The following is a 26994-nucleotide window of genomic DNA, read 5'->3' as shown; positions in this document are numbered from 1 at the left end:
GTCTCACAGAAGCAGGAATGGAGTTCAGCTGCAGGGCAAGAAAGAGACTGCAGATTTGCCTTTGCCTTTCAGAGGAGGCTACTCAGACAAAAGCAGCTCCAAAATAAAGGTTCAACTCCATGAGGACCAGGAACAGCAATATGTTTTCAAACCCACAGATCACCTGGAAGGAATTATTCCTCAAAGGTACAGTTCTAGCAGATTGAAAGGAGAGCCTGCTGAGGGTTTGTCACAGGATTAGACCTGGTGTGCCATTTTTTATTCTTAAAAAAAGTCAGTGCAGGAGCTCCTTGACTGGGACTGTCCTGATGTGACTTTGCTATGTTCATCCTTGCACATTGCACAATAGGACTAAGCATGTGACAAATGACATGCATAATTTGGCCTGTAGATGTTGGAGGAAGCAAGTTTGGTGGGTAGAGAGATGGCCCTGTGTCAGATGTCAAGGCAAAGGAGCTGTGCCCTGTGGAGCATTGCGTTCCACTGCAAAACAGGACATAGTAGACCAGCAAGCAGGTGAGGAGCACCTGCAGATACAATGCTATCCAAACATCAGCAATCAGAAGCAGCTTGTGGGATCTCACAGTTCACTTTCCCCTGCCTTATGGCGCAATGGATGATTTGGCACCATGTTGTGTGACCATGGATAGCAATGACTTATGCTCTTAAACCCCACTTTGTTAAACCTTACAAGGCCACAAATGAAGCTTTGAAAAACTCAAAAGCAGCAAAACAGAAAGCTGCCAAGTACTTACGTGAGAGTACGAATACACTTTGCAGAATCCCGGATGTCCCACACTTTGATGTAAGAGGTAGAGACTGTGAACACCAGGCCAGAGTGGTTACTGTACTTTATGGAAACCACATTGTTAGGGTGGCCTTTCAAGGAGGCAATTTCCTGGCCAGTCACCAAGTTCCACATTTTGCAACTCCGATCTTTGGAAAGAAGAGAGAACTTCAGTTGTGCCAGCAGTGCCCTAGTTTCCCATCTGAGAGCAGAAACCACCACTCTCTCCTAAGCAACATATTTCTTCAGTGATTCTAAGATGTGACTAATATTTTAAAATGTGGACATACAGCAGATAAGATGGAAAGCAGCCTGTTTTAATTCAAATTTGAAAGGTTCAGCAGTTGCAGAAATTTCTCTTTTTTTCTGAGGACAACCAATGTCTTTATAGACATCCTTAACTTTTTTGCCACCCACTGCACTTATCCGAAAGAGACATGACACTTGCTATGCCCATGTTTGTGAGCAGGCACACGCATGCTTGACTTGCCAAGGAAAATAGTGGGAGTGCAATATACCGTATTTTTCGTCCCATAGGACGCTCCGTCCCATAGGATGCACCTAGCTTTGTGGGGGGGGGAATAAAGGAAAATTTCCCCCCTTTATTTCGCCCCCAAAAGCAAGTCGGGGTAACCGAACCAGGTCGAGGAACAGCGGGATGGGGGCGCTGTGCCTCCCTGCTGTCCCCCGAGCTTGTGGAGCTGGCCGATGTCTGTCCGGCTCGCGGGTGCTCTGCTTCAGGGTGCCCGGCCGCCGGGCGGCAGGCTGCTATCTGCAGCGTGGGGAGCCCTGCGGGGAACTCCTGCAGGGCTCCCCATGCTGCGGATGTCTGTCCAGCGCGCGGGGTGCTCTGCTTCAGGGCGCCTGGCCGCTGGGCGGCAGGCTGCTATCCGCGTGGGGAGCCCTGCGGGGAACTCCCGCAAGGCTGCCTAGGCTGCGAATGTGTTCCCGAAGTGCGGGGCACTCTGCTTTCGGGGTGCCCGGCGCTCCGGGAAGCAAGCTACTATCCGCAGCCTAGACAGCCCTGCGGGAACTCCCACAGGGCTGTCTAGGCTGCGGATGTCTTCCTGAAGCGTGGAGAGCAAGAGGGGTCGGTGCGAAAGCCTGCATTCACCCCATAGGATGCACCCAGATTTGCCCTTCATTTTTGGAGGGGGGAAAGTGCGTCTTATAGGGCGAAAAATACGGTATCTAGAGGGCACTTGTCACATGATATACCATACAGGCTGAGCCTGCTCAAAACTGTCTCCATGCAGCGGCTACTCCACATGTGAAGCACTTTAACGTCACTGCTCACAGGGGTGGGGAGAATGGCTGTCCCAATTGCAGCCATGGGGGCAGCTTAGTTCCGTCAACCATGTCCCTGGGGTGATGCAGCTCCATCATGACACAGAGTCCTTCAAACAGAGGTACTGGGGCAGGGGGGAAGGTTGCTGGGCAACTTGCTTCAGCAGCAAAACTAGGGTGAAAGGGTGGGGAAGGCAATAGTATACTTTTTCTTCCACCATCCCTGAAAATGCTAAATTTTTCACCATTTCGGAACATTGCTAGAAAAGCTCCAATCAAAACTTCTGGCTCAGTGTTCATTCATACCACCAAAAGCAGCTCCTACCCCCTCTCTCAAAAACACACCTTTGGATCCAGAGAACAACAATTCATCTGTAGCATCCAGGCACAGGACAGGCTTGGTGTGTCCTTCTGCCACAGAGATGCATTGCAGCGGAGCTGTCCGGGCACTCCTGGACCCTCCCACAGGGTTGATAATGCCCCTTGCATGGGAGAAAAAGAGAAATGCTTTGAGAGATGGTTCCTGCAGCTGCAGCAATCAGGCATCCTTAGAGTAACCAATCATGCACCTGGGAATCACACTGCTCAGGAGACACTGGCGTGCCAGAAGGACCAGACCCACATTAAGCTTAAAAGAGGGGGGGGAAAGGTGGGGGAGTGACAGGCAGGCAAGCACATGCAGAATCAAGCTGAAGAGTATGTCACAAAGTTCTGGGCACAAACATCTTCAAGTTACAGGAAGGGTGAGATGCTCCATCATTGGTTATATACTGGTGTCAGTATTATGCTGAAAGCTGATCCACTCAAATGCTCTTCATGATATTGCCCAAGAGGCAATATTGGTAAAAGTAGGGCTACAGAACACATGCTTAGGCCTCTTTCTGAGCACAATTCAAAGTGCTGGTGCTGACCTTTAAAGCCTTAAACAGCATCAGCCCTGTATATCTGAAGGAGCATCTCCACCTCCAGCCTAGACACTGAGGTCCTCCTCCAAGGGTCTTCTGCTGGTTCCCTCACTGTGAGAAGTGAAGCTATAGGGAACAAGGCAGAGAGCCTTCTTGGCAGTTGCACCTGCCCTGTGGAATGCCCTTCCATCAGATGTCAAGGAAATAAACAGTGATTTGTCTTTTAGAAGACATCTGAAGGCCGCCCTGTATCAGGAAGTTTTTGATGCTTGATGTTTAGTTGTGTTTTTATATTATGTTGGAAGCTGCCCATAGTAGGTGGGGTGTAAATAAACTATTAGTTGTTGCTATATTAAAGCCAACTAATGTTTTGTGCATCCATAGATGTTCTTAATGGAATTGAAAACTGCAATGCACAACCCTGAGCATCAGAACGTGTGTATTTACATGCAGCTTTGAATGGGAACACAGGAAGCTACTTTATGCTATTAATCCATCCAGCTCAGAACATTGACTGAAAGTGGTTCTCCAGGGTTTCAGGCAGGAATATTTGCCAGCCTCACCTGGAGATATCATTGAACATGGAACCTGATGCATGCAAAGCATCCATAGAGTGACAGCCCCTTCCTCATCAACAGCTCCAAGTTACTGCATTGGCTGCTTTGTTTCTGAAAGATTATTTCAAATTTCAGCCTCCAACTCTCTTTGTGCAAGATCAAGGTGCAATGTAACTAATATAGCTTTGTTACCACATGTCAAGAGAGGCACTGACCCTTTGTAAGTAACGAAAATCTCCTTTATTTTTTGCTCTGAAATGAACACATGGGTCCAAATGATTGCAATTATTTTAATAATCCACTTGGTCCCACCTAGCATCATGTCATGTTATTCTAGACTTATAAACTTAGTAACTTTGACAACTCAAACTCCTCTTCTCTAAACTGTCTCCATCTGAGTCAGGCATGAAATCGGTGCACCACCTTGTGGTCAACAGGGAGACACTTCAAACCTTCCCGGCAACAAGCTTTGTAACAGCTCTGAAAGTTGGCAGCAGTTTCTTATTTGAATACATGGGATCACCAAGACACATAAAGTTTAAAAAAGGAATGGAGCCCCTTCCCCCAAAAATAAATCACATAAGAGTGAGTTAGAGGCTTGAACACGTCACACAAAACTTTTCTCCTAGATCAAAGTTGAGAAGTGGTAGTGTACAATACTGTTAAAATACATATGAAATATAGAAATGTAATGCAGTGAAAAAGTAGGGCAGAATTAAAGTGATAATATACTGAGACCAAGGTCCAGCTTGGGAGTACAAGTGAGTTTTTAAAAGATGCCTGATCAGCATCGATAGGGCACTCACCTAAACTCGGAGGGAACGTGGTTCTATAATAAGGGTGCCACTGCAGAAAAGGCCCTCCCGTTGTAATGGCCACTACCTGTACTTCAAAAGGTTGTAGCACAACCATGAAGGCCTCATTAGACAATTGTACTGATTATGCAGGGTAGCCTTTGCTGGGGCTGAAGGGAGTGGTAGCCCTAAAGACCAGGAGGACACTAGGTTGGCAAAGGCTGGTGGTAGGTCAATAGGGAGAAAAGGTGATTCCTCGGGTATTCTAGTCCCAAGTTGTTCACGGATTTATGAGTCAGTACCAAAATCTTAAACTTGGTCCAGGAGTAGTTTATTCCCATTTTCAAAAAGGACACACTCTTGATTATTAGGACAGAAATAAACATAACAGATTACATTTCCCTTACACATGTGCACCCCTCCATCTTCAGTGGGGTTGGCTAATGTCTTGAAAGTTTATTTTACACCCAGAAATAAGGGAAAGGCATTGCCGCTTGCTGGAGTATCGCTTTAACACGAAATCCAGTGACCAGAATCAGCTTTCAGGACCTCCCAAGTATTCACAGTTTGAGGCTGGACCCCATTATGCAAATTTTAAAACTACCATCCATCCATTTTAGCAACTATGGCAAAAATAACTTGCCCCGGATAAAAAGAAAACAGGGGCTGGACTTCTGGGCTGTAGTAGCAGATGGAAAAGGCATGGGGTGCTCCCATAGGCTTCATGGGAACAGGACTGAGAAGAACTGGAAGCAAATGGGAAGTGTGGGGGAGGCAGGGAGCTGTGCCTGAAGGGCACGGAAATATTCTCAACTCAAATGACTCCAAGACTCTGAGCCTGAAGGGGAGCTGCCTGGACGTTTTCCGATATTCTCTCCACCACGAGGCCTAGAAACTACTCAAAAGCCACATTCGTGAAATCATGGCGCAATTACGACACATGCAAATGGTTAGCCCCTAACTCCTAGTTACAGACACGCACTACCTGCAGGTGTATGCTTGGTCCATTCCAAACAAAAACATGCCACAGGATGGCATCTATTAAGTGCCGGGGGAAAGAGACTTGAGATTTTCAGATACACGTGCATGTTGGTGGATTAACCGCATGATGTGTCCTAGTGAAGCATGCTGAGTGGGGTGAACCCTACTGTTTCAGTTAACATAGGAAGGGGTCCCAATGGAGCACTCTAATCAGCTGGGAAGGCAAATCTACCAGCAAGTAGAAGCAGCACAAGGAAAGAAACATCACACCGGGTTCAGTTACAAGCAGGTTCCAAATGCAGGGAGGGGAAAAGAATGAGAAAAGAGGAAAGCAAGAAGAGTTATATAATAAATAGTAAGTTTTATACCTCAGCACCTCCGAGACAGAGGAGTCACTGTCATCAGACCTAGGGACAGAAAATTAGCAGGATTATGGGTAATTAAAACCAGGAGAAGGAAAAGCAGCAGCATAGTCAGAAAAGGAAGGGTTGTTATTGCATCCAAGCTAGCAGGGCGGGCAGACATAGGAGAGCAGACCACAGACAGAAGGGATCAGGAATGGGGGGTGGGAGGGTGCGTAGCAGAAACCATCATGAGTTTTTAACTAGGTGCTTCACCACACACTTGCAAGCCTGTCATCGCAGCCATAAGGCTCGGAGCTTGGATTAAGAACAAAAAGAAAGTGGAGATTCTCAGGATGCTGAGTTATTGAGCATGTGTGGTTCTTCTGCAAAAGAAGGGAATGTGTACACATCTGGGAATGCCTGCCCAAGGCTCCTACATAGCTATGGGTGGGCCAGCTTCTGAGAACGTTGGCAGTGACTCCCATGCCACCTCCAAATGGGAATATTGACCCAATGGTCACAGAGGTCACTCTAATGCCAGCTTAGCCCCAAGAGGTTCCTTTATTTATTGGGCTGCTGTTCTGCATTTTGAAAATTCAGCATCATCCCTGCATCCTTGAAGATCAAGGAAGCCCATGTTAGAGGAATCCCATTGTGTTAAATGAAGCTCTGTCAATGCTGCCACCAGCTGTCGTTCAGGAGGCTTGTGGAACACACTCCAGAAAGGGGGGGGGGGGGCAAAGCTGACATGCTGGTATTTAGAAAGCAGGACTCATATGACCTTGTTTTCCAATATCTTTCCAATATGAAGAAATATCTGGAAGGCTAAACTTACACCTGTGCTGGAAAAAGCATACCAATTCCTCCCCCGCACTAAAACAGAGGTGACCTTTTAATAAAGGGGCACCAGAGCAGATGGCCCCTATAGGCTGCAGACAGGATTGGAAAGAGATTCAGAACTGCCACCCATGACATATGGGGAGAATAGGGTGCTTCTGAGCTTAAAGCACTGACTCAGGTACTTGGCCGCAAAGACCAAGGACTTTGATTCACATGCCTCTACAACAGCACATAAGAGGCTCCCTGAATGATTTGGCAGGTTTCACAGTAATTGCACCTAAGTGTCTAGGTGACAGAGGCATGGTGCTAATTCCAGTGCAAATAGGGCCCAAACCTGGAAGTCAAAGAAAAACATGCCATTCTTGGTGCTGGGTAGAGTGGGACATAAGGGGAAGATATCCCTGGCACTGCCAGTTTATCCATTCTGTTGTCACCTTCTATGGGGATACAAGTTTCCCCAAGTTCCGCAGGCGGCCTTACTTGTCTAGTGCTGAGCCCTGACTCTGGTTGCTGGTGAGGCGGGAGAAAACATTCCGGTCGTTGCGTGGCCTGCTGGGAGGGGATGAAGGAGGAGTGAATCCAACATCTGGGTTCCTAGGCAAGAAAGAGAGAAGCAGTGGGTTCCACTAATTATATAATCTTGCAGCACTGTTAGATCCTGCATCACACAACAATTCATTTTCTGCATTATGAGCAAAGCGTAAGAACTGCTGCCAATTGCACTCACTCACACACACTCACCTGATAGGCTGGCCCCGGTCATATGACTTCCTCCTGGTGAGGGGTGATGTGTCTGCGCCACGGGACTGTCTAGGGCTAGACGAGAGGCAGCTATGGTTAGTAAATACCCTATCCAAAGTTGGGCTCCCTCAGCTTTGAAGGAGACTGGGAGGAGCAAAGCCTTGACCAGCTGGTTCTCAGAGCAGATTCTAATATTCTCCAGGGCACACAGAACAGTCCTGCAACACATGCAGGGAATTCCTTCTTTGAAAGCTCCTCCACATCAGAATCTCCTTGCAGGTGCCAAGCAACACAACAGGGAGGCTAGGATAAAAACATTCTTACTGCACGTGCCAGCTGTGTGTGCACGCAGAGGTTTTGATGTGGAAGCACATTCTGGGACACATTTCTCTATGTGCATTACAAGATGGTACACTTCTTGGGAGGGCTGTACCAAGTAAGTTTCCATAAGGCCTGAAGTGGCCCTCATTCTGGGACCTGGGGAACTATTTCAATTTTCAGCACTCTTGGTGTCCACAGGAACTGCCTGCCCTGGTTCCTGCCTGGCTGATGGTGGGCTGTAAAGGCTATGCAGTTCACACCACCTAGGTTTGTCCACCCGCAGTAGCAGCATCTGGGGGAAAGAGGGGGTGTCCCTGCCTTTCAAGTCTTTCTTGCTATTCACTATAGTTTGTAAACCAGGATTACTTGAAGCTGCCAGTTTATAGGTCTGGGGAGAAGACTTGGGGAACAGTTTCACAAGAACGAGGGATCCGATGTCGCCCGTGTCACAGCTACTCCCCATGGAAGACTGTGCCAGCGAAGAGGGAAACTGACTCTGACCCCAGAACAATGCATGACTTTCTGTTCTTTCCTTGGTTGCTCTCCCTTTGCCCACCAACACTTCACCCACAAGTAGGGCAGAAATCATGGCAGAAATCCAACCGTCCGAAGCCAGCAGTCACCTACACCACAGTTTCCCCAGCACGATCCATACACAGATCACCAAGTAGGCTACCATGGCTTACAATGTACTCCCTCGGATGGGCAGGCTGATGGTGCGGGAGACCTTCTCCTTGTAGTAAGGATCACGGATGGAGAAGCCAATCCCATCCTCTTTGATCTCCATGAGGGATGCCAGCGACTTGGTGATGTTCTTGGTGGAGATGTCCAATGTGGGCCCTAGACACTCTGCAGACACAGCTTTCATCTGGCCAGACAGCTTGGGCTCCCCCTAAAACAAAGCCCCAGAAAACACAAAGCAAACTAAGGAGCAGCAGATGGCAGGGCAACACGGGAGCTATTCCCCAGTTGCCACTGTAGCTGGTGCTCAAATTCAGCCTGGGAAGGCTAGCGTTTCTTGGTCACCTCAATCTCAGAAACCCCTGCAAATATCCCAAGCAGCCTTCCAAGACCTTCCCACTTCGTTCTGAACTTAACATGGACAACAACAGAACGCACCACCTACCACTGAGCAGCAATTACTGGTCATTCAGAAGAGACCTAATGAAGTTCCTGTGCCCCCCGCCCCCTCCATCCCACTAGAATTCAAGTAGGCCAGTCTGGGGCCAATTGTTTTCTCTGGATAAAAGGCTTATTCAACAGAGCCATGGCTAGGACAGACAGAGACATAACACACATCAGTCCAGGGCTTTGTTTTAATTTCATTGCCGATTCACTGGAGGAGGGCCAAAGCTTAAGAATCACCATCTGGATGTACAGCACCACGGCTAGCTGCCAAAATGCAGTACAAATACCATAACTTGGCCTCAGTGAAATGTAGGGAAGATGAAAAAATGGTGCATATATCCTCCGGGGGCTCCCCACTATTCGGAAAGCTACAGAATAAGAACGTGGCAAGGTCAAAGTGCCATGTTCCGCTTTAAAAACAAAAATATATATACAAATAGAGCCAAACATAAATCTGACCACATGGGGCACCTTCAACAAGAAAAAGCATTTCTGTACAAAAATGACCAGGATATCCTACAACGTTGTCAACATTTTCCTGTCACTGACCATTGTTTAGGTTGGTGAAAATCTTAAACTCCTCCCTGGCTATTTGAAGCTTTTGTTAGTTCTGGATGGATCTGCTAAGCATCTTCCCAGGGAATTTCCATAATGAAACCGTATAACAACAACAAGAAGAATTGGAAGTGTTTGCCAGATTCAAACTTTCAAACTTACCCTGCATTTGAAGTCATCCTGGCTGGCAGAGCCCTTCATGGAGAAAGACTGGGAAAAGCTGCAGGGACACAGGGAGAGTTTTGTGCACACATATTTTCAGTAAGAACTACAGAGGTGCAAACTAACTAAGAGACTCTCCATCCCAGCAGAGCTTCATTCCTTAACTCAGGAGCCCACTTCATTCTTGCATCACAGGTTTTCTACCTTAATTCCGGAATTTTACATAAAAGAACCATGTAGGGGTTTCTTTCATACTCAAAGCTGACTTTGGAGGGTGGCTACATTGGTCAACACATGGACTTTACACCCTGCCGACCTTTTAAAACCCACCACAGCCTAGAGGGAAAACAAGTGGAAAACACTCAACCTGTGCCCTGCGGTCTCTCTGGGTCCACAACTCACCTCCCCTCTGACACCATGCTGAATTCAGAAACTTCTTCATCTGTGCTGGCATAGCCATTCTCTGTGCAAAAGGATAAAACAAAAACCTGGTAGAGTGCATCCACTAGCACATGGGTACTTAGCTCTGGTGTTGGACCAAAACATACCCCCGTTTCCCTCTGACCCAGGCCATGAATGAGGGTAAGCAAAAAAGAGGATTTCTAAGTGAACACGATTCTATCTCAAAGAAGCAAAAGCTACTCCAAACTCCCACCTTGCTGCACGTTGTGGATGAGCGCCTGTAGCTCAGGGTGGGATTCTGCCTTTTCCCGCAAGGCATCCAGGATGTGGTGGTTTTGAGAGGAGCCAGTCACATCTGTTTGTCTCAAGCGGCCTTCCAGCAGGCGGATCTGGGCTTCCTTCTGGGCTACCTGCAGGCTCTGTTTTACAAAGATTGGAGGATTAGGCACAAGCTCAGAGGCAGCTTTCCCACTTGTGGAATGCCCTCCCTAGTGAAACACACCTGTCTCCCTCACTCCATTCTAAAGCAAAACTATTCGAAGAAGTTCATTAACCTTGTCCATCAGGACTGATCCGTCTACTTGGGGTCTTTGAACAGACCAACTTGCTACTGAAGCAAGATGCAGCTATCAGATCTCTGGTCCGCATGAGAGAGAAAGGCTGCTTTTTAAAAAATAATAACTTACCTTGTCTATGGATGCCTTGAGGAAATTGTCCAACAAAAGCCGTGCCTCAGCCAAGGAGCAGGAGCTGATCACCACAGAGGTGTCTGTGGAATCCAGTTCTTCCTAGAAACCCACAGGAGGAAAACAACAGAATGAGAAAGCCTGGGAAAGGGCAGTTGCAGTTTGCTACCCATGCAAGCAGTTGGACTGGTTCCTTTGCTAAAGATTTAGCTCCACAGGCTAAGTGGCTTTGCAAGAGACCCATCCAGCAGATTTGTGCATAAAAGTAGTAGTCAGTTTCATATTATCAACTCACTCCAGCCCCTGAACTCAAATCGTATGCACTACAGAGTGGCCTTCCCCAAATGTGGTGCCTTTCAGATATTTTTGAACTATGACTCACATCACCACCCCTGACCATTGGGCATGCTGGCCATGGCTGAAGGGCATCAGGAGTCCAAAACACCTGGAGGGCACCAGGCTGTGGAAGCTGTTATAGGCCAGTCAGAAGCCTTTGTTTGAGATGTCTACAGACCAGCAAGTTCACTTAGGATGCTGAGACTTTCACACAATTGTCAAATTCTCAGAACTCTTAATAACGGATTGATACTATTTTGTTAAGAATTTAAAATGTTATAATGTTAGTATCACTGATACAAAACCATTTGTTTGGACTGCTATTTTATGCTTTTTAAAGGAACTGATACACGACCGTTTATTGTGTGTTCGGGAAAGGAACATACCAAATAAGGGGGAGGGGGAGAGAAATAGCAATTCCTCAGAGGAAATAGCAGAGACCCAGGACTTTCCATACTCTACAAGTTAACTTCCCAGTCTCTGCATCTTACATTCCCCCAGCCCACCCTTTTTAAGGAAGTAGTAACAGACTGAAACAGCCCACTGAAACAGCCCACTCAAAACTAAAGTGGCCTGGGAAAATGAAACAAGATTTTAACTCATTAAGGTAAGATCAGAAGACATAGTGCTTCCTGATCCACCCACTGTAACTGATTATCTACACAAGAGCTCAGCCAGCCAACCTCAGGGTCCAGGTCCAACAGCAGTCTACCCTCCCAAACTGCTTGCATCATGGATAGATCAGACGCACCTTGGTCTCTTCAAGTTGCATGATGGTGGCCTGGCAGTCAGAAATGCCGTCGTTGATGTAGTCAATGTTGGCTGCCAGCACCTCAATCTCTTCATTCAGCTCCTGCAGCCCCTTCTGCTCTTCAGGGTTCTCTGTCTGCAGCTTCTCCCTCTTCCCCAGAAGCATCTCCTGCATCAGTGACAGCTCCTCACGTTTCTGAAAATGGGGAACAGAAGGCAGAATGTTTCCTCTTTGCCAATGTTGTGCAGCCCCTTTTCTGGCTCTCTTCCCAGGCCCTTCGCCTTCTGCTCCAGTGAGTAACAGCCACTTTTCATCACCTTGATGAGTCGCTCCATATCCGACTCCAGATTGATGATGGTCATCCTCTGCATGACAATGTCAAAGACACGGCGCTCCAGGGACTGCCACTTCATGCGGGCTGTCTTGCTAAAGGTCTGGTTTGCCCCTTTCTTTGCGAACTTCTTCCTGCAGATGGAAGTCATGTACGAAAAACTGAACAGCATGATCTTAGAATTATCCAAAACCAGAGATGGAAAGGCTCCCAGATGTTGCTGGGCTCCACCTTGCATCAGTCATAGCAAAATGGCAAAGTTGGAGTCCAGCAATATCTGGAAGGATCCTCATCCCCGTGCTAAATATTCTGGGTCATTCCTACCCAAGCATACTGGGTGGATGGAAATGGGGGCTGCTCTGAATGCTGCCAAGTAAAGGAAGGCACATAGAAGCCAGTGGATTAGATGTCAAGACAGGCCTCAAAGGAATCTATATCAGATGGTTTTGGACACCTAGGTCAGTCTGACTTACCTAGACAACTGCTAACTGGGCCAGTGTCTTACCTGACAGTTCGAGTCCCATTTGTGGAAGAAGGAGGGTCTCCCAGAAAGGTGTTGATTTTCCGATTCCATTGGCGCACAATGCTGGAGACAGAGCGAGAACTAGATTCTGGCTCGGAGGAGGTGGTGCTGGTGGAGACCTCTACACCCGAGTCCAGCATGGTTTGCTTCTGATTCATTCTTCCAGCAACCCGATCAGACATAGGTTTGGCCAGACGGCGCAGAGCAGAGACCTAGACAACAACACAACAAAGCAGTCCAGAAGAATGGAAAATATAGAGGTGATAACAGACAGATACAGTCTTAAGCAGGGCTGCTATGTGAAAATATCTTCAAAGCATTAGCTGCTCAGTCTGTAGCCTCAACCCTAGTCTCTATTCATGCCTAAGTGCAAAGTGTCTGCTCACAGTATCAGCTGTTTTTACAGATGTTCCCAGTAACATTGGGCATTCATGGCAGAATGAGAAAAATGCCACAAGTTACCTACATATGAGCTTAAATAAGTAACAAAACAAAGAGGAAGAAGAAGAAGAGTTTGGATTTGATATCCCGCTTTTCACTCCCCTTCAGGAGTCTCAAAGCGGCTAACATTCTCCTTTCCCTTCCTCCCCCACAACAAACACTCTGTGAGGTGAGTGGGGCTGAGAGACTTCAAAGAAGTGTGACTAGCCCAAGGTCACCCAGCAGCTGCATGTGGAGGAGTGGAGACGCGAACCCGGTTCCCCAGATTACGTGACTACCGCTCTTAACCACTACACCACACTGGCTCTCAAAGAACCATTTTGGCTATCACACACTAAGCCATGTGTGATGCAGCAGGTATGATGCCCAGTTGCTCTGGATAAAAAGAGTGGGCATCCTAAAGGGAGAGAGAGAAATCGTGTAACCCACAATAGCTCAAAAGAATTTTGGATGCAAATTCTTTCTGTTGGATCATCCGGCTGTGTCCTATCTTTTCTGTGATATATGGGGGAAATTGTAGCTTTGCCAGGGTTTTTTCTGGTGGAGGGATAGGTTGTTTTTGTCCAGGCAAGGTATTACATTTGCCTTTGTATTTTGGAATTATTTTTAAGAAAAGAAAGAAATAGTTTGTCCATCGTACGCTGTTCCATGTAAAGAATTCCTGAGGAGTGGGAGATATATTCCTTGTCTGGTTCATTCATGTCTCCAGTCTGAGTGAGTGCTTATGACAAGTAAAAGCACACCCACCAAAAATATCCACAAGCCTTTCTGGATGACAGTGAGAGGCTTTTAATACAGCAAAAGCCAAGGCGAGTGTATTTTTAGAAGAAACTAAAGACTTGCCTTCCTTGTGAGCAAGAAGGTCACCACTCACCTCTTGGGTTTTCCTGCGAAGTACAATCTCCTGCTGCCGCTTCTGAGATTCTAGAGCTCGAATCTGAAACTGCAGGCACAGCATGATAAAAGTTATTAACAAAACCTACAGGCAGAGGATCTCAATGGGAGTGATGTCAGTCTTGACTTAAATGGAGACAAATGTGTATTGGTGTAAAAGGAATGTATGGAAGGAAGCCAACTCCTCCTAAACCACAATAGGTCTCAAGTTGCTTTGGAGCACAAGAGGGGAGAATGCTGCTGCTCTCATGTCCTGCTAGTAGACTTCCCATAGGCAACTGGGTTGGCCACTGTGAGCACAGGACGCCACACTAAATGGCCCTCTGGTCTGATCCAAGAGACCTCTTCTTATGTATTTGTAGACACACAAGTTATTTTTGTGAAGAGGGCTGAAGTGAGGCAGGCATTAAATCACAGCTTCGCTTTGCATGATTGCTCTTATTATACTGAGCGTCTTCCCCTCTCCTGCCCACAAGCAGTCTATGGGTTTTTTTAAGCTCTACTAGAAAGAGGCTTCTCAAAGCTTGAGCAGCCACAAATGGTGCTCTTGCCCACCTCCTGCCTCCTCTGCTCCTTCTTCAGCTGGGCAATCTCCCGGTTCCTTTTCGTCTCTGCCAATCTGCGCCGCTGCTGCTCCTCACGCATTTGTTTCATCAGTGCCACCTGTAGGGCACAAATAGACTCAATGCCAAGCATAATAACTGAGAAGCTGGCTTGCCCCAGTGACTATCTAGGGCCACTTTCCCCAGTTGGGTGCCCAAGCTGGGGGGGCTGAGGGTGGGAATCCAAAACACCCAGAAGGTGCCCTGTTGCTTGAACAAATGAAGAATTGCAAATTCCCAGGCAAGGTACCTTGGCTTTCTTCATCTCTGCCACTTCTGCATTCAGCTTCTTCAACTCTCGCTCATATCGTGACTGGTTCTTGAGGAGGCGGGCATGCTCCTTCTGGGCTGCCTGCAACTTTTGCAGGTCCCTGTTCATCTCCCTTAGACGCTTCTCATAATCTGCTTTGATCTTGTTCGCCTTCTCTTCTGTGTAGCATTCCATGGAACCTGAGGAAAAGAACAAAGGAAGTATATAGATTAGGAGTGATGGACTACAGCTCCCATCATCCATGACCAATTGGCCATGGTGCCTGGGGCTGATGGGAGTTGGAGTGAGTCCCAACAGCATCCAGGGGGCCACAGCTTCCACATCTCTGATGCAGATTTTAAGTACAGACAGACTGTACTCAGTGCCAATGTCACTGATTACACTTTAAGTGTATGGGTAGAAATGTTGCTTAAGCAATCTTTCCACCCTTGTATCACAGCCTCAGTTGAGAATCCAAATGCAAAATCTTTCCTTATAAGCAAACAGATGCTGTTCGAACTGTCAAAATCCAATTTCACCCCAGCGGCATGCCCTTACTCAGGTTTTGCAGGACCCTGTCCCTCTCTTGCTGTGTGTCACGGATCTTGTTCTGCAGTAGAATCAGCTTCTCCTCATACTGGTGCTTCAGAGTTTGCAGGCGCCGCTGGCTGTTCTCCAGCTCATCTATTAGCTTCTGTTTGATCTCAATCTCACAGGTCAGGTCAGCCAGATCAGCTTGGAAATTTGCTGCTAGATAAGACACACACACCAAAAAACAAAACAAAAATCCTTCACCATCTTGAAGATAGTGGTATCGAAACTCATTACAACCTCCACTAAAGACTAGAATAAGTTGTATCCCTTTTATGGAATTGAATGCTAAGAGAAAAAGGCTAGCATATGTACAGGCATGTTTTTTGTGCTATTAAAAGGATTACAACAGTAGTTCCAGGTGGAAAGTATGGGGGCTGTGGATTCAACATTTCAAACCCAAATGAATTAAAAGCCATCTCCTCCATATATCCTGAAGACTGTGTGTGTTGTGTTCACCTAGATCCCTGCAGAGACTGCACTAAGAGTCATCAGCCTTTCAACACTTGCTGCAGTATCTTACCCTTTTCTTCAACATCCGAGTCAGAATCCACCAGGCTTTCTTCACTTCCCGAATCATCTTCCTCTTCCTCCTCCTGGCCACCTTCTTCCTCACAGCCACTCTCATCCCGTTCCTCCTGAAAACAGAAGGTACAGTGATGAAAAAAAGGGGAGTGGTGATGCAGATTGTTCCAAGGCATTGCAGTTCCAACCCTGCCCAACATTTGGTTGCATATGGCAATCTGCTATCCTTGGTTCGCTAATTTGTTCCTATGGCAATCCTTAATTCAATGCATTTTGCACTGCTTAGTAACACAGGCACCATGGGGATGTTACTTCTTACAGATCATACTTCCTTTCATGAATCCAACCTTCTGTTCTTCTAGTTGACGAATTAGCAAAACACTAGAAGATCATCGCTTACCATTGTCCTGGACATGGATTCAGAAATCAAGCCAGATGTTGGGAAGTGAAGGCAGAGAAGATCTAACACACATCACCAACAACTCAATCAAACCATACTGTATTTTTCCTGGCCATTCATTCTACTAACTTCCAAGCCTTTGTCTTTCGACTCTGCTCTTCAAAGCAAGGACCCTAGAATGTAATCCCAGTCTACACAGCCTACTGCATTCCCAAATGTTCATCTTAAATATATCAATATAACAACCCCCTGTCCCCAAAACAAGAATCAGTGCAGAAATAATGTAATGACTGTGCACAGTCAAAATTATGCCTTTAGCAGTGCACTGTTATTTCCTCCAAAAATAAACAAGTTTGTCAGTTTTAACCAATTTATTTAACTTTATTTAAATCAAAGAATGTTTCCATTTTGTAATGTGCACAGCCCCAGGCTTTTAAGAATTCAATGGCATCCCACAGAGACATTTATGTTTTGAGACAGAAAAGCAAGACATATTTCACCTACTTAAAAAACACACCTATTTGTCAGCCTATTCTGCTCCATTTATCCAAGGGCGTTGGATTAAAGAGAAGCTTGCATTTCTCAGAGGAGATATTTTATTGAGACTCAGGAGCCTAAGGAATTAGTATGGCAATTGCTGAGGTCAGGAAACGTTTGAAGCAGATGTTAAATCTGGCTGAAGGGAATAGCACTTGAGATGTCCTTTACGGCCAGTTTCTCATTATGCTGAAAGATTGCCACAGGACTCATCCTGATGCCACCAAAGGCTAGCAGTAAGTTTGGCACCCTTAATAATTGCTCAAAAGAACACAGAAGTTGTATGCAAGAGAAGGGCAAGATCTCTTACCTCTTCCACTTCATTCTCATCTGTCTCATCCGCCTCATTTCCCTGCTGCATCCTCAACCTCTTCTTAAACCCTTCTTTCTCTGGGCTGCAGAAAAGAAGGCAGTTTTACATGAACATCTGTTTCTAAATCATTCATTTTTATTCCAGATTGCAGAGTCACAAAAACAGGCCGTCAGGGCAGCTAAGAAAACAAACACCACTCCAATTACAGCAAATCAAAACAAAACATTTCATCTGCATAACTAATGGGAAGGGGACATTTCCATTGGAAACACAATCATTTGCCTCTTCTGTGCTTTTTGGCTAAGCTCTTTGCCTGCAGTCACTCTCACAAAGCTTTCTGCAAGGCAGCAAGTATTTACCATCCTTGCAATACAGAAGGGAAAATCAAAGCTCAACACAGAAAAGGGTGTTGTATTGTAGATCATGAGAGCTGCATTACAAGAGTCTCATAGAGTGAGAATGACAGAAAACAAATATATTTTGATACTTCTAAAAAGTTCTGAAGGCCCAGCAGCCTAACTAGAGTAGAAGGATCCTGAGCAGATGCAAGACAGAGGAACCCATTTTACCTTTTCCTTCGCAGCTTAGTCTCCTTCTTCAACCGTTCTATATCTTGCTTGGCCCACTGGATGACTTCTGAGGCCTCAGCTTGCACAGAGGAGACAGGGCTATTTGAAGCTCCCAACCCAGGAGATGAAGATAAGCCCAGGGAATAAGGAAGCCTAGAGGAAACTCGTGATAGACCGCGACGCAGTGATTCATTCATAGCTTCGCTCTCCAAGAGCTTTGTCCTACAAAGAAGACAAGAGATAGCAGTCACCTCATAGGGTCCATTATATACTGAAGTGCTGACATGAAGACAGATTCCTATGGGAACTGTGGGGAGGAGAGTATCTGCTAGCCCAGAATCACATGGATACAAGTCCATCGAATGCCCTCATTGACATGCAATTGAGTAAGGGACTCAAAAAGACCATAAGGGAGGATGCTTAGCTCTTAACTCTTGACAGCACACAGCTTCATTAACAGGAATGAGCAGGACCCAAAAGACAGTATAATGTATAATCTCTTGACTCAGCAGAAAAGAAAATCTGAGGGGGGAAACATGTGGGGGGGTGGGGGGGAACCTGAGAAACCTGCTAGTTATAATAGTTCTTGATGTGAAGGGGGGGAAACAAGATGGAGTGCTGGGGGATACACACTCCTTCATCATGATGTCTACAAAGCAGTTATCTCGGATAAAGGGAAGGGGCCAATGCTCTGTGGTAGAACACATGCTTTGCAATGAAGATTACCCGAAATTCAACTCTTGGCATCTCTAGTAAAAAAAAAAGCCCAAGTGCAAGGTGCTGGGAAGATCATGGAGTGACACTGTCAACTGGAGCCATTTGTACTTATCAAATGCAAATTTTGATATCCTAAATTCTGTTAGTCAGGACATCAGAAAATCAAGGAAGTCATGCTACTAATATGATTCTTTGACATTCTGAAGCAGGATATTCCACTACCATATTACTTGCATCTGCTTCTATTCCCCCAGCTACATGCTTGGCTATCTGCATCCCTGTATCACTCCTATCGCATGCCTGGCCAGCAGGGGGCTCATGCTGCTACCTGCTTGTGTACTTGTGGCAGCTTCAGCTGTTTGTTCCTGCATCTGTGGCATACTGCTGCAATGTGGGACCTGCAACTGCTGCTCTCAACTTTATTGCCTTTGTGTGGCTGTGAAAGCCACCACTGCAGACAAAGAGGTTATTTTACTTTGTTTACAATGTCCATACCTTGGGAGGGCACAAGTGAATTTATAAGTACCACAAGTCTCTTATATCAAAGGGTTGTTTCTTTTTTATTATTATTAATGATTTCTTAGTTTACAAAAATACGTGCATTGTCTCTTTTTTAAGTTGTGTTTTCTACAGATCAGTGTTGCATGCAGTATTAGGTTGGGAAGAAAAGAGGGGGAAAGAGGAAGAGAGGGGATGGTGAGTGGGGTGGGGTGGGCAATGCTTCTATTCTTCTCCTTAGTGTATGTGTGGGGTTTTGTGTGAGCATCACTTGTATGGGTTCTCTTATTATTCGCAAAGGGTTGTTTCTGATCCTAAAGTGCTCATCATTTGAAGATTACAGTACACAAAGGGCAAGAAGCCACAGGGGTGAAAGTATTGACTTAGGGCTACTTTAATAGTCACCAGTTTAGAAGTCAGGTATTTTTCTCTTTCAAGACGGTATGGTCACTTGCAAAAAGAATAAAAGTGGGTGGGGGAATCCAGAGGACCACTCCGTCTTACCTGAGCTCCTCTATTTCCCGGATGTAGTTTTGAATCAGAGCACCAATAGCCTCGTTGCCATCACCTGGGAGAACAATGACGCAAAGACACAGAAATTAAATTCTAAACAATAATGGAGAAAGATAGACAAGAGTAAGCAAGATCCCAAAAAAATCAGAGAAGCCCAATTGCTACAAAAACAAAAGCAGCCAGGCTAAGCATGCTTGACTGAACATATGGCTAACATCATGCACAGTTTGGTCCATCATAAAACCAACCCTGAAATCTGTAAACAGAATTTTTCTCTTGTAACTTTAAGGAATATATAGTGCCATTTGTATGCTGTCTAATGAAATGGTCTAGAGACCCCAACCATTTGCCCCTCTCAGCCTCACCTGCCTTGGCAAGAATCAAGTTGGCTTCTTGGCTCATTAAGTGTGTGACACGGACGTTGATGGCATCAATAGCTTCTTGCATGGCCTTCACACGCATACGCAAAGTGGTGTTCTCCTTCTGCAGCATGGCATTCTCCTGGAACAGGTCGCTATAGCCTTCAGAGCCATCCTCTCCAATGACACGCTTACCCTTTGGAGACAGAAATGAATGAAAATACCAATAGGAAGGGCTGGAGAGCACATGGACTGGGGTGGAAGACATTTGCCCTGTGCGCATCCCAATTAAGGGGCATAATCATCACAGTATACTTCAGTCATCTCAAGCCTTCTGCCTGTAATGGCAGTCTTGCACATACAGGAAAGCTCTGAAGTTGGGGTACTTTTCAAATATTTTATAATCCACCTTCCTGCAGAAATAGTTCAGTGACTGTCATGTTTTTTTGAACCAGCTCTTAAAGAGTTGCATAATAGATTTATGTTTATGTTTATATGCCAGTCTTTGATCATTGGGGCTTCTCAAAGTAGAGCACTGCATTTTAAAAGACAGTAAAATCTAACTATCACATGAACTTTTTAAAAAGAGAGATTAAAAGACCACCAATAAAAGTGCGCCACAAGCAACAGCTTGTGGCAAAATCATGCAGTGGTGGACTTTGGGCTCTCAAATTTCAGTGGTGCACTATATACTGGGTTTGCTCTCTACAAAGTAGGTTGCTAGCATCCCTATTTTGAAGATGGAGAAACTAAAGCTTAAAGAGACCTGCCAATGTTCATCTATAGCAAATCATCTGCAGAATTAGAACTTTTCAAATAAAAAAAGGGAGTAGGCCAAATATGGCATTGAGATATTTTCTCCAGGGGAATTTAACTGGGTGTGCAACATTCCTAAAGAGAGGGGGAGAGAGAAAACACCACCAGGGACAAGGGACTTCAATTGCTGAAGTTGTGCCACTCAGTGCAAAACGCTCCTGACATCTCCTTACCGCCTTGTACTCCATGAGCTCCATCTGAAGGCGAGCAATTTCAGCTCGCAGGGCGCTGATCTGCTGGCTCGTCTTATCTTGGTTCACCACCACTTTGTTCTTGATGTTGCGAGCTCTGTTGGCATACTTAAGGGTATTCAGGGTCTCCATAAAATCCCGATCAGAAGGGCTCACACAGGCAATCATTATGGTTTGGCTACGAAGGTGGGAGAACAAATAAGGTCAAGCACAGGAGGGCTGCTAGTCTCCCTGCCACATCAGCTACCTCCCAGGGAGAGTAGCAGTGCAGAGGTCAAGCCATTTCCAATGCTGGCAGTTTGGCAGTTCAAACCAACCAGCTGCAGAGGGCTCCAATTTGCTGAATGGTAAATCAGAGTTCAGACAAGAGTTCTGAACAACCTTGCCCCCCCCTTGCCTTGTGCAAATTACCAAATAGTCTGCCAAACAGAAAGCAGGAGTTCCCAAATCCAAAAGGCCATGATAAGACAAACAAAGAACATGAAGGAAATTTGGGAGTGGGGGGAGAGAAGGGCAGCTGTAAAAGGAAACAGACTAGAAAAGAGGGGGAAAGAAGAGATTACAGTGATCCCATGTTAGGAGGTACAGTTGCCAGAATTCTGGATCAAAAACAGCTTAGGCATATTATGTAAGCATCTATTCTGCAAAAGCCAATAATCACATTTGGAACCCAGGAAGAAATGAGGCCCGGGATGTGTTTAAAAATACGTTCCTTGGCACATCTGCTGTGGCCTTGCCTTGGGACCTCTCATTAAGGGCTCCCATGGCCAGGCAGCATTAATTATAACACACAATCCAGACAGCCTCCTCACCTGCAACCCCCAATGCCAGTAAGCCTGCAAAAGCTACAAACAGCTGTTCTAGTGCCTCTTTCCATTACCTGTTGCCACCAAGGGAATCTTGGAGGAGCCGGGTCAGCTTGGAATCTCGGTAGGGCACATGCAAAGCTCTCTTGCTCTGGTCCCCAAGGGCACTGATGACGTTTCCCAGTGCTAGCTATCAAGAAAAAGGACAAGTCGGCGAATAAGAGATGGACACTTCCCCTTGTGCCTTTACTCTGGCACCATACATTCCTCATAGAAAAGTCAATGCAGGTTCAAGCAGTTATTCCCTTTTTGAGGTCACAAATTAGCCCCCCACCACACTTACTGGGCTGAAACTTATACTGGTAAACACCATGACTTTTCCATTACAGGGATGAACCATATAAACCACATAAACTTTGTTGCTATATCACCATAACTGAACCTTACTCTACAGAATCTGGCTTTCACAGAAGCATCCATCCAACCCTAGAGAATCTCAACTCATTTTAAAAAAAGATACAAGCACCTATATTATACCTGTATTATAAATGCTTGCAAATGCCACTGTCACTTTCAGACTATACTATAGTTCCATTTCCACAATTCCCTGTTTCTTAAATTTGCAGTGGCTTCAGGGACAGAGCCTTGCCCACCAGAAACAACACAGATTTCATTGCGTATCCCAGGGGTCGGCAACCTAAGGCCCAAGGGCCACAGGTGGCCCATGGGGGTCGTTTAACTGGCCCACGAGCCTCCCCTGAACTGAGTCGCCCGCTCAGCGAGTCCCCGCACACTGTGCTAAACCAGCTCAACGTGGCGCAGGGACTCCGCAGCACCAGAAATCGCATCTGCGCAGACACAGATGCTGGAAATTGCAGGGGCGTGAGCTCCAACCCACGGAAGGATCTCTGCTGGAGTGAACCGGCCCAGGCGAGGTAAACCTTGCTGACCCCTGGTGTATCCCATTCCATGAAGCCTGCATGCTACAACAAAGAGCTCTTATATGCCTAGACCAAGCCATGGCTTATGCAAACTCCCAAACAGTAACAAAGGTGCTGGACAATATTTGGTTTGCCAGGCAAAATATTACAGGACCTGGCACTTGTTGTCGTATCCAATCCTGACCCATTTGTATGATAAAGGCCATACCAAACCACAGTTGATGGAGATCCCTTCCTTGGCTCTCTCGCCAGTTGCACCAGTCCGTTTCAACCTCTCTGAGCCAGCCAGGTCAACAAAGTGGAATTTGGCTGTTCGCGTCTCATATTCACTAGAAGGCTGGGATCCCTCCAGGAGACTGTTGGAGTCTCCATTCACCTGCAATTGGAACACATCCCAGAATCATTTCCTGAGGTGTAATGGATTCTGCAACTGCTCCACCCCTGTCCTCCCCTTCTCATGTCCTTACCAAGTGTACAGGGGAGCAGACGCGCATTTGGCAAAGGTAGATGGTGAAGATGGCATGGGAGCGGGAGCTCTGGACATTCATCTGGGTGCTGGCTGTGGTTCGAGAGAGAGCTCCCTGCTTCAGGCACTGAATCAGCTGCAGGGACAGAAGAGATTAGGGATGGTGGTTACGCTTTCTACCAAGATGCAAGGCAACACATGCACACACAAAAGCAAACTGAATCATTTTTCAACCTGGCTTGAACAGGCGTACAGCTTCCTGCTGGACGCTATTTCATCATTAGCTCTTGCGAAAGTCAACCCCCTACAGGACTATAACAATCAGGATTGAGCTAGATCTGACATGCAGTCGTGTGTCTCTTTCTCCTGACAGGGCTGGAAGGGAGAGTGACGAGGAGGCCAGGTTGGTAGGGTTGTTCAACTCTGTCTCCTCTGGTTTTTTCTCAGCTCAAAATTGTACACACTCCTAGCTCCAAATACAATTTAGTACTTTGTTGAGGAGGTGTTAATTATTACCATTGGATCACTTTTATAAACTAAATTACACAGCGACAGAAAACCTGGCGAGACAAGATTTGCAAATTTATATGAACTTACAAGAGTTCTTGGAAAGACTGGCTTTCTTTGATAAAGTAATGACTGTGGTGCCTGTTTTCTAATGCTTCTAATTGCTTCCTGTTTCACTGTCAATATGTAAATGACAGAGATAGTGAGATACTGATTTTGTCTTTTTCTTCTTATAAATATGCAAGAGCACACAAAGGAACATACACAACAATATAAATATTCATGTATAAATAATATGTCTGACACACAAACCCCTCCACTGCTTAGGGTCACAGCCACCTCAGGCATTTCAAGCACATGAACCACAGCTCTGTGGAGGGTAAACTACAGTTCTCAGTATTATCTGGGAGTATTTTAAGTGTATGATGTGGGTGCAATTCATGTGTGCATGCACACACACACACACACACACACACACAAACACAAACACACCCACCCACCCCTCCTATTGAAGATTATACTTCAGGCAAATGTCCACAGATGCTTATCCCATAATAAATTTGTCTGTCTTAGTTGTTTACAACTGAAAGGAAATCCAGTCAATATTATATAAAATTAAGCTTGTCCAACAAAATGCACTAGCAGTTTAAAGCACACACCAAAGAAGACACCTAAGAACGGAGATCTGAGATTCCCTATTAAATTAAATGACAACACTTGTCAGATTCAGATGATAGCACAAGAAAGCTTCATATGTAACATACTGAACTGAGTCAAACCCTTGGGTCCCTCTAGCTCAGTACTGACTGGCAGAAGATCTTCAGGATTTTAGACAGGGGTCTCTCCCAGCCCTACCCAGAGATGTCAGGGATCTTCTGAATGCAGGCTGCTGTACCACTCAACAACAGACCCTCTTCTCAAAGGGGTGGGGAGATGCAGAAAGGGCAGTTTGAACAGAAACATCTTTACAACCCTTTCAGGGGGGTCTTTATTACAGACACCTGTGCGGCTAAGGACTCCATGAACTAATAGAAAGATAACTGTTTTATTAAAGGTCTGGAATGAAATACAAATGTGATCATCTATATCTCCCCATGCCACACTCTTCTTAAAGACTTTCAACTACCAAAATGAGGCATTTTTCAATACTGCAGAAATTGCCTTGGTGAGTTTTAAGGTATTGGACAGGACAGTAGTTTCACTGCACATGAAGACCAAGAGCCAAAAGGGAAAACAGAAGGAGAGTGCCAGTGTTTCAGCTTCTTTGTAATTAAGACACTCTCTCTTATCTAAACTCTGAAACAATTGCCTAAGAACTCTGGCAATATATGAGCTGTGCATCTGAATCAAAAGAAGGCCATTATATCTAGAAACTCAAGGCAAATTATGGGAAGAGATATTAATTTCTCACTATAAGAAATAATTAAATGTTCAATTGAATTATAATGGTTAGAGTTCTGAAAAGGGCTTTTTTGTTCTGTTTGCATAAGCAAATTATTTCCTATATTTTTATCCTGCTTTTCAGACAAATTATTTTCTCTGAAAACAACATGCATCAATTAAAAAAAGAGAGTGACAACTGAAAAAGCCTGCCCATCAGGTTTGCAAACTGAAAAAAGACACATACAAGAACTCAGTGAAGGAAAAAATTATGAGAGGGGCACATTCTATATGGGTTGCTAGATGGTGTATATTCCTTAGTCTTTGAGGAGGTAGAAATATTTTTGTGCTTGGGGCTCCTGCTGGAAAAATTGTGGCTCAAGGGGAGCATTCTTACCCATGTGGTTGAGTTGGCTCAAAATTAAATATTTCTGGTATGGGATATTAAATATAATGACTTTAATTACTAGTTATGTATTGCCCTTCAAGGCCAAAGGAATTCTGACTTGGAATATTAAAATTCCATATTCAAGAAAAGCATTGTCATATCTATTGATGGTTGCTAGGTTATGCATTGCAAATGTCTGGAGACATACAGAAATTCCCAGTGACTAAATGTGGTTTAAAAAGATACCAGACCCTAGCCATTATGGAGAAAGTGACAAGTATCTTTCAAATGAGAGAAGTGAGGATTCATGCAGATAAATTCACTAGAGTTTTATGCATTACATAAAATAATAATCGTAACTGCAGATAGATGAAGGACCTGCATATAAATTCTAGCAGCTCTCAGACCTTGCAAAGGAACAAAGAGATTATCTACTATCCAGGATCACTGTGATAACACATATTCGTGAAACTCATAATGCTCTCAACCATATTCTATATTCCAATATATAGGATATTCTATATTCCAACATATAGAATAGCAGATAGACGAAAGGGATCATCATTTCCACCAAGGGGGAGAAATGTGGAAAAACCACCAGAAAGTTTAAGGAGGATATTCCGCGTTATTAAAAGCTAAATGCATAAGAATTAGAGCGCTGACTCATGGCTGAAAAGTGGGTTATGTTATGGACTCCACCCAAATAAAGCACGCAAACAACTAAGTTCTGCCATGCAGACTGGTAGCATCTGCAGTGAGATCAGGATACAATTAAGCAGCAGCCTGAAACACAGCTAAGGATTTCTCATTTCATAAAGTTTCCATGAGAAAACAGCCATGGCTTATTCTCGCAGCACATACTCAAGATGTGCTCTTTAGCACTCTTTAGCCACCTCATAAGAAGAAGATTTGCACCACATGCACACCCACTGCAACACACCCACTCACTTACATTGGATGCATAAGGATGGCTGAAGTGGAGACTGTCATCTTAAGCCCTCTCCAGGCATTCAAAAAACTCACAAGGGCATAAACAGTTGAGTGCCAGTCGGGCTGCGCACACCAGCGCTGCCTCCAATGTCTCGGCTGGCTCCACCCAACGTGCCCCCAATGTCCCTGTTCCTGTTGGCTCCATCCAATGGGCTGAACATGCTTAGAATCCCACAATCGGGAATCCCTAAAGAGGACTTTCATTGAACATGGAATCAAGACATTGTAGCTACTAATTAACATGAAACACAAAGCTGAGGTCTAATGTATGAGTTGGTCACGTACCTCGTCCTGCGAGCCAATGAGACGTGATGTGACACCTGTGGTGTAGATCCCACCACTGGTATCTTCATGGATTTTGATGTTTGACTTCCGGTGGCGGCAATCAGGGTCTCGTGAGCTATCAAAGAGGTCCAGGATCTCTTCGTTATACAGCTGAACAAAGACATGGGTAGGGGGTGGAATTGATACTAGGTTCATTGATTCATGAAGGGCTCCACAGGTACAAAATGAAAGAAATGGGTATTTGGGCTTGTAGTGTGCCTTGAAGATCAAAGCAGAGCTTGACATTTAGCTAAGGATTGGCCCTGTTGGTTACAGCATGAGAGGTTGGTGCTGTAGTCAACAGCAAATCTGCAATTCTCTTCTAACAGGAATTTGAATCACAGCAATTTTACGGGGAACAGGGCTAGTAACAGGAAGAAAAACTGGAAGAACTAGAGATTCATAATCGTCTGGAGCAATAAATGTAAAAGCTGCATGGAATTCTTCCCTCCTCTCACCACTGACAAGCCTACCAGAGAGATGAAATCTTAAGTTGGCTGAGGCTGCTGCATCCCCAGACAGAACAAAGCAAGCAGGTCTGCATC

General features: G+C 45.4%; 1 protein-coding gene across 5 annotated transcripts in view; it reads right to left on the bottom strand.

Annotated features, from left to right (window-relative positions):
• Positions 1–26994, bottom strand: part of KIF21B (kinesin family member 21B) — a 66882-nt gene that overhangs the window by 11217 nt on the left and 28671 nt on the right. For 2 of the 5 annotated variants that reach the window (XR_014169411.1, XM_081915372.1), the window contains exons 4-30: positions 26411–26560; positions 22862–22996; positions 22603–22770; positions 21528–21643; positions 20630–20825; positions 19647–19836; positions 19273–19336; positions 17554–17775; positions 16982–17066; positions 15733–15847; positions 15177–15368; positions 14619–14818; positions 14322–14429; positions 13747–13815; positions 12414–12643; positions 11895–12042; positions 11578–11772; positions 10491–10592; positions 10058–10223; positions 9805–9865; positions 9403–9460; positions 8244–8449; positions 7237–7311; positions 6976–7089; positions 5680–5718; positions 2420–2556; positions 756–936 (exon numbers count right to left, since the gene is read on the bottom strand). Coding sequence is in view for 2 of the 5 variants with exons in the window: in XM_081915372.1 (XP_081771498.1) it covers positions 756–936; positions 2420–2556; positions 5680–5718; positions 6976–7089; positions 7237–7311; positions 8244–8449; positions 9403–9460; positions 9805–9865; positions 10058–10223; positions 10491–10592; positions 11578–11772; positions 11895–12042; positions 12414–12643; positions 13747–13815; positions 14322–14429; positions 14619–14818; positions 15177–15368; positions 15733–15847; positions 16982–17066; positions 17554–17775; positions 19273–19336; positions 19647–19836; positions 20630–20825; positions 21528–21643; positions 22603–22770; positions 22862–22996; positions 26411–26560 (3722 nt within the window). In the remaining 3 variants the exon portion in view is untranslated. The remainder of the gene's footprint in view (positions 1–755; positions 937–2419; positions 2557–5679; positions 5719–6975; positions 7090–7236; positions 7312–8243; positions 8450–9402; positions 9461–9804; positions 9866–10057; positions 10224–10490; positions 10593–11577; positions 11773–11894; positions 12043–12413; positions 12644–13746; positions 13816–14321; positions 14430–14618; positions 14819–15176; positions 15369–15732; positions 15848–16981; positions 17067–17553; positions 17776–19272; positions 19337–19646; positions 19837–20629; positions 20826–21527; positions 21644–22602; positions 22771–22861; positions 22997–26410; positions 26561–26994) is intronic. The other 3 variants (XR_014169409.1, XM_081915373.1, XR_014169410.1) reach the window with 2 other exon arrangements.

This window comes from Podarcis melisellensis (assembly GCF_964234715.1).
Source record: "Podarcis melisellensis genome assembly, chromosome: 6".
NCBI lineage: Eukaryota > Metazoa > Chordata > Lepidosauria > Squamata > Lacertidae > Podarcis > Podarcis melisellensis.
This window is presented reverse-complemented; position numbering and strand designations above follow the sequence as displayed.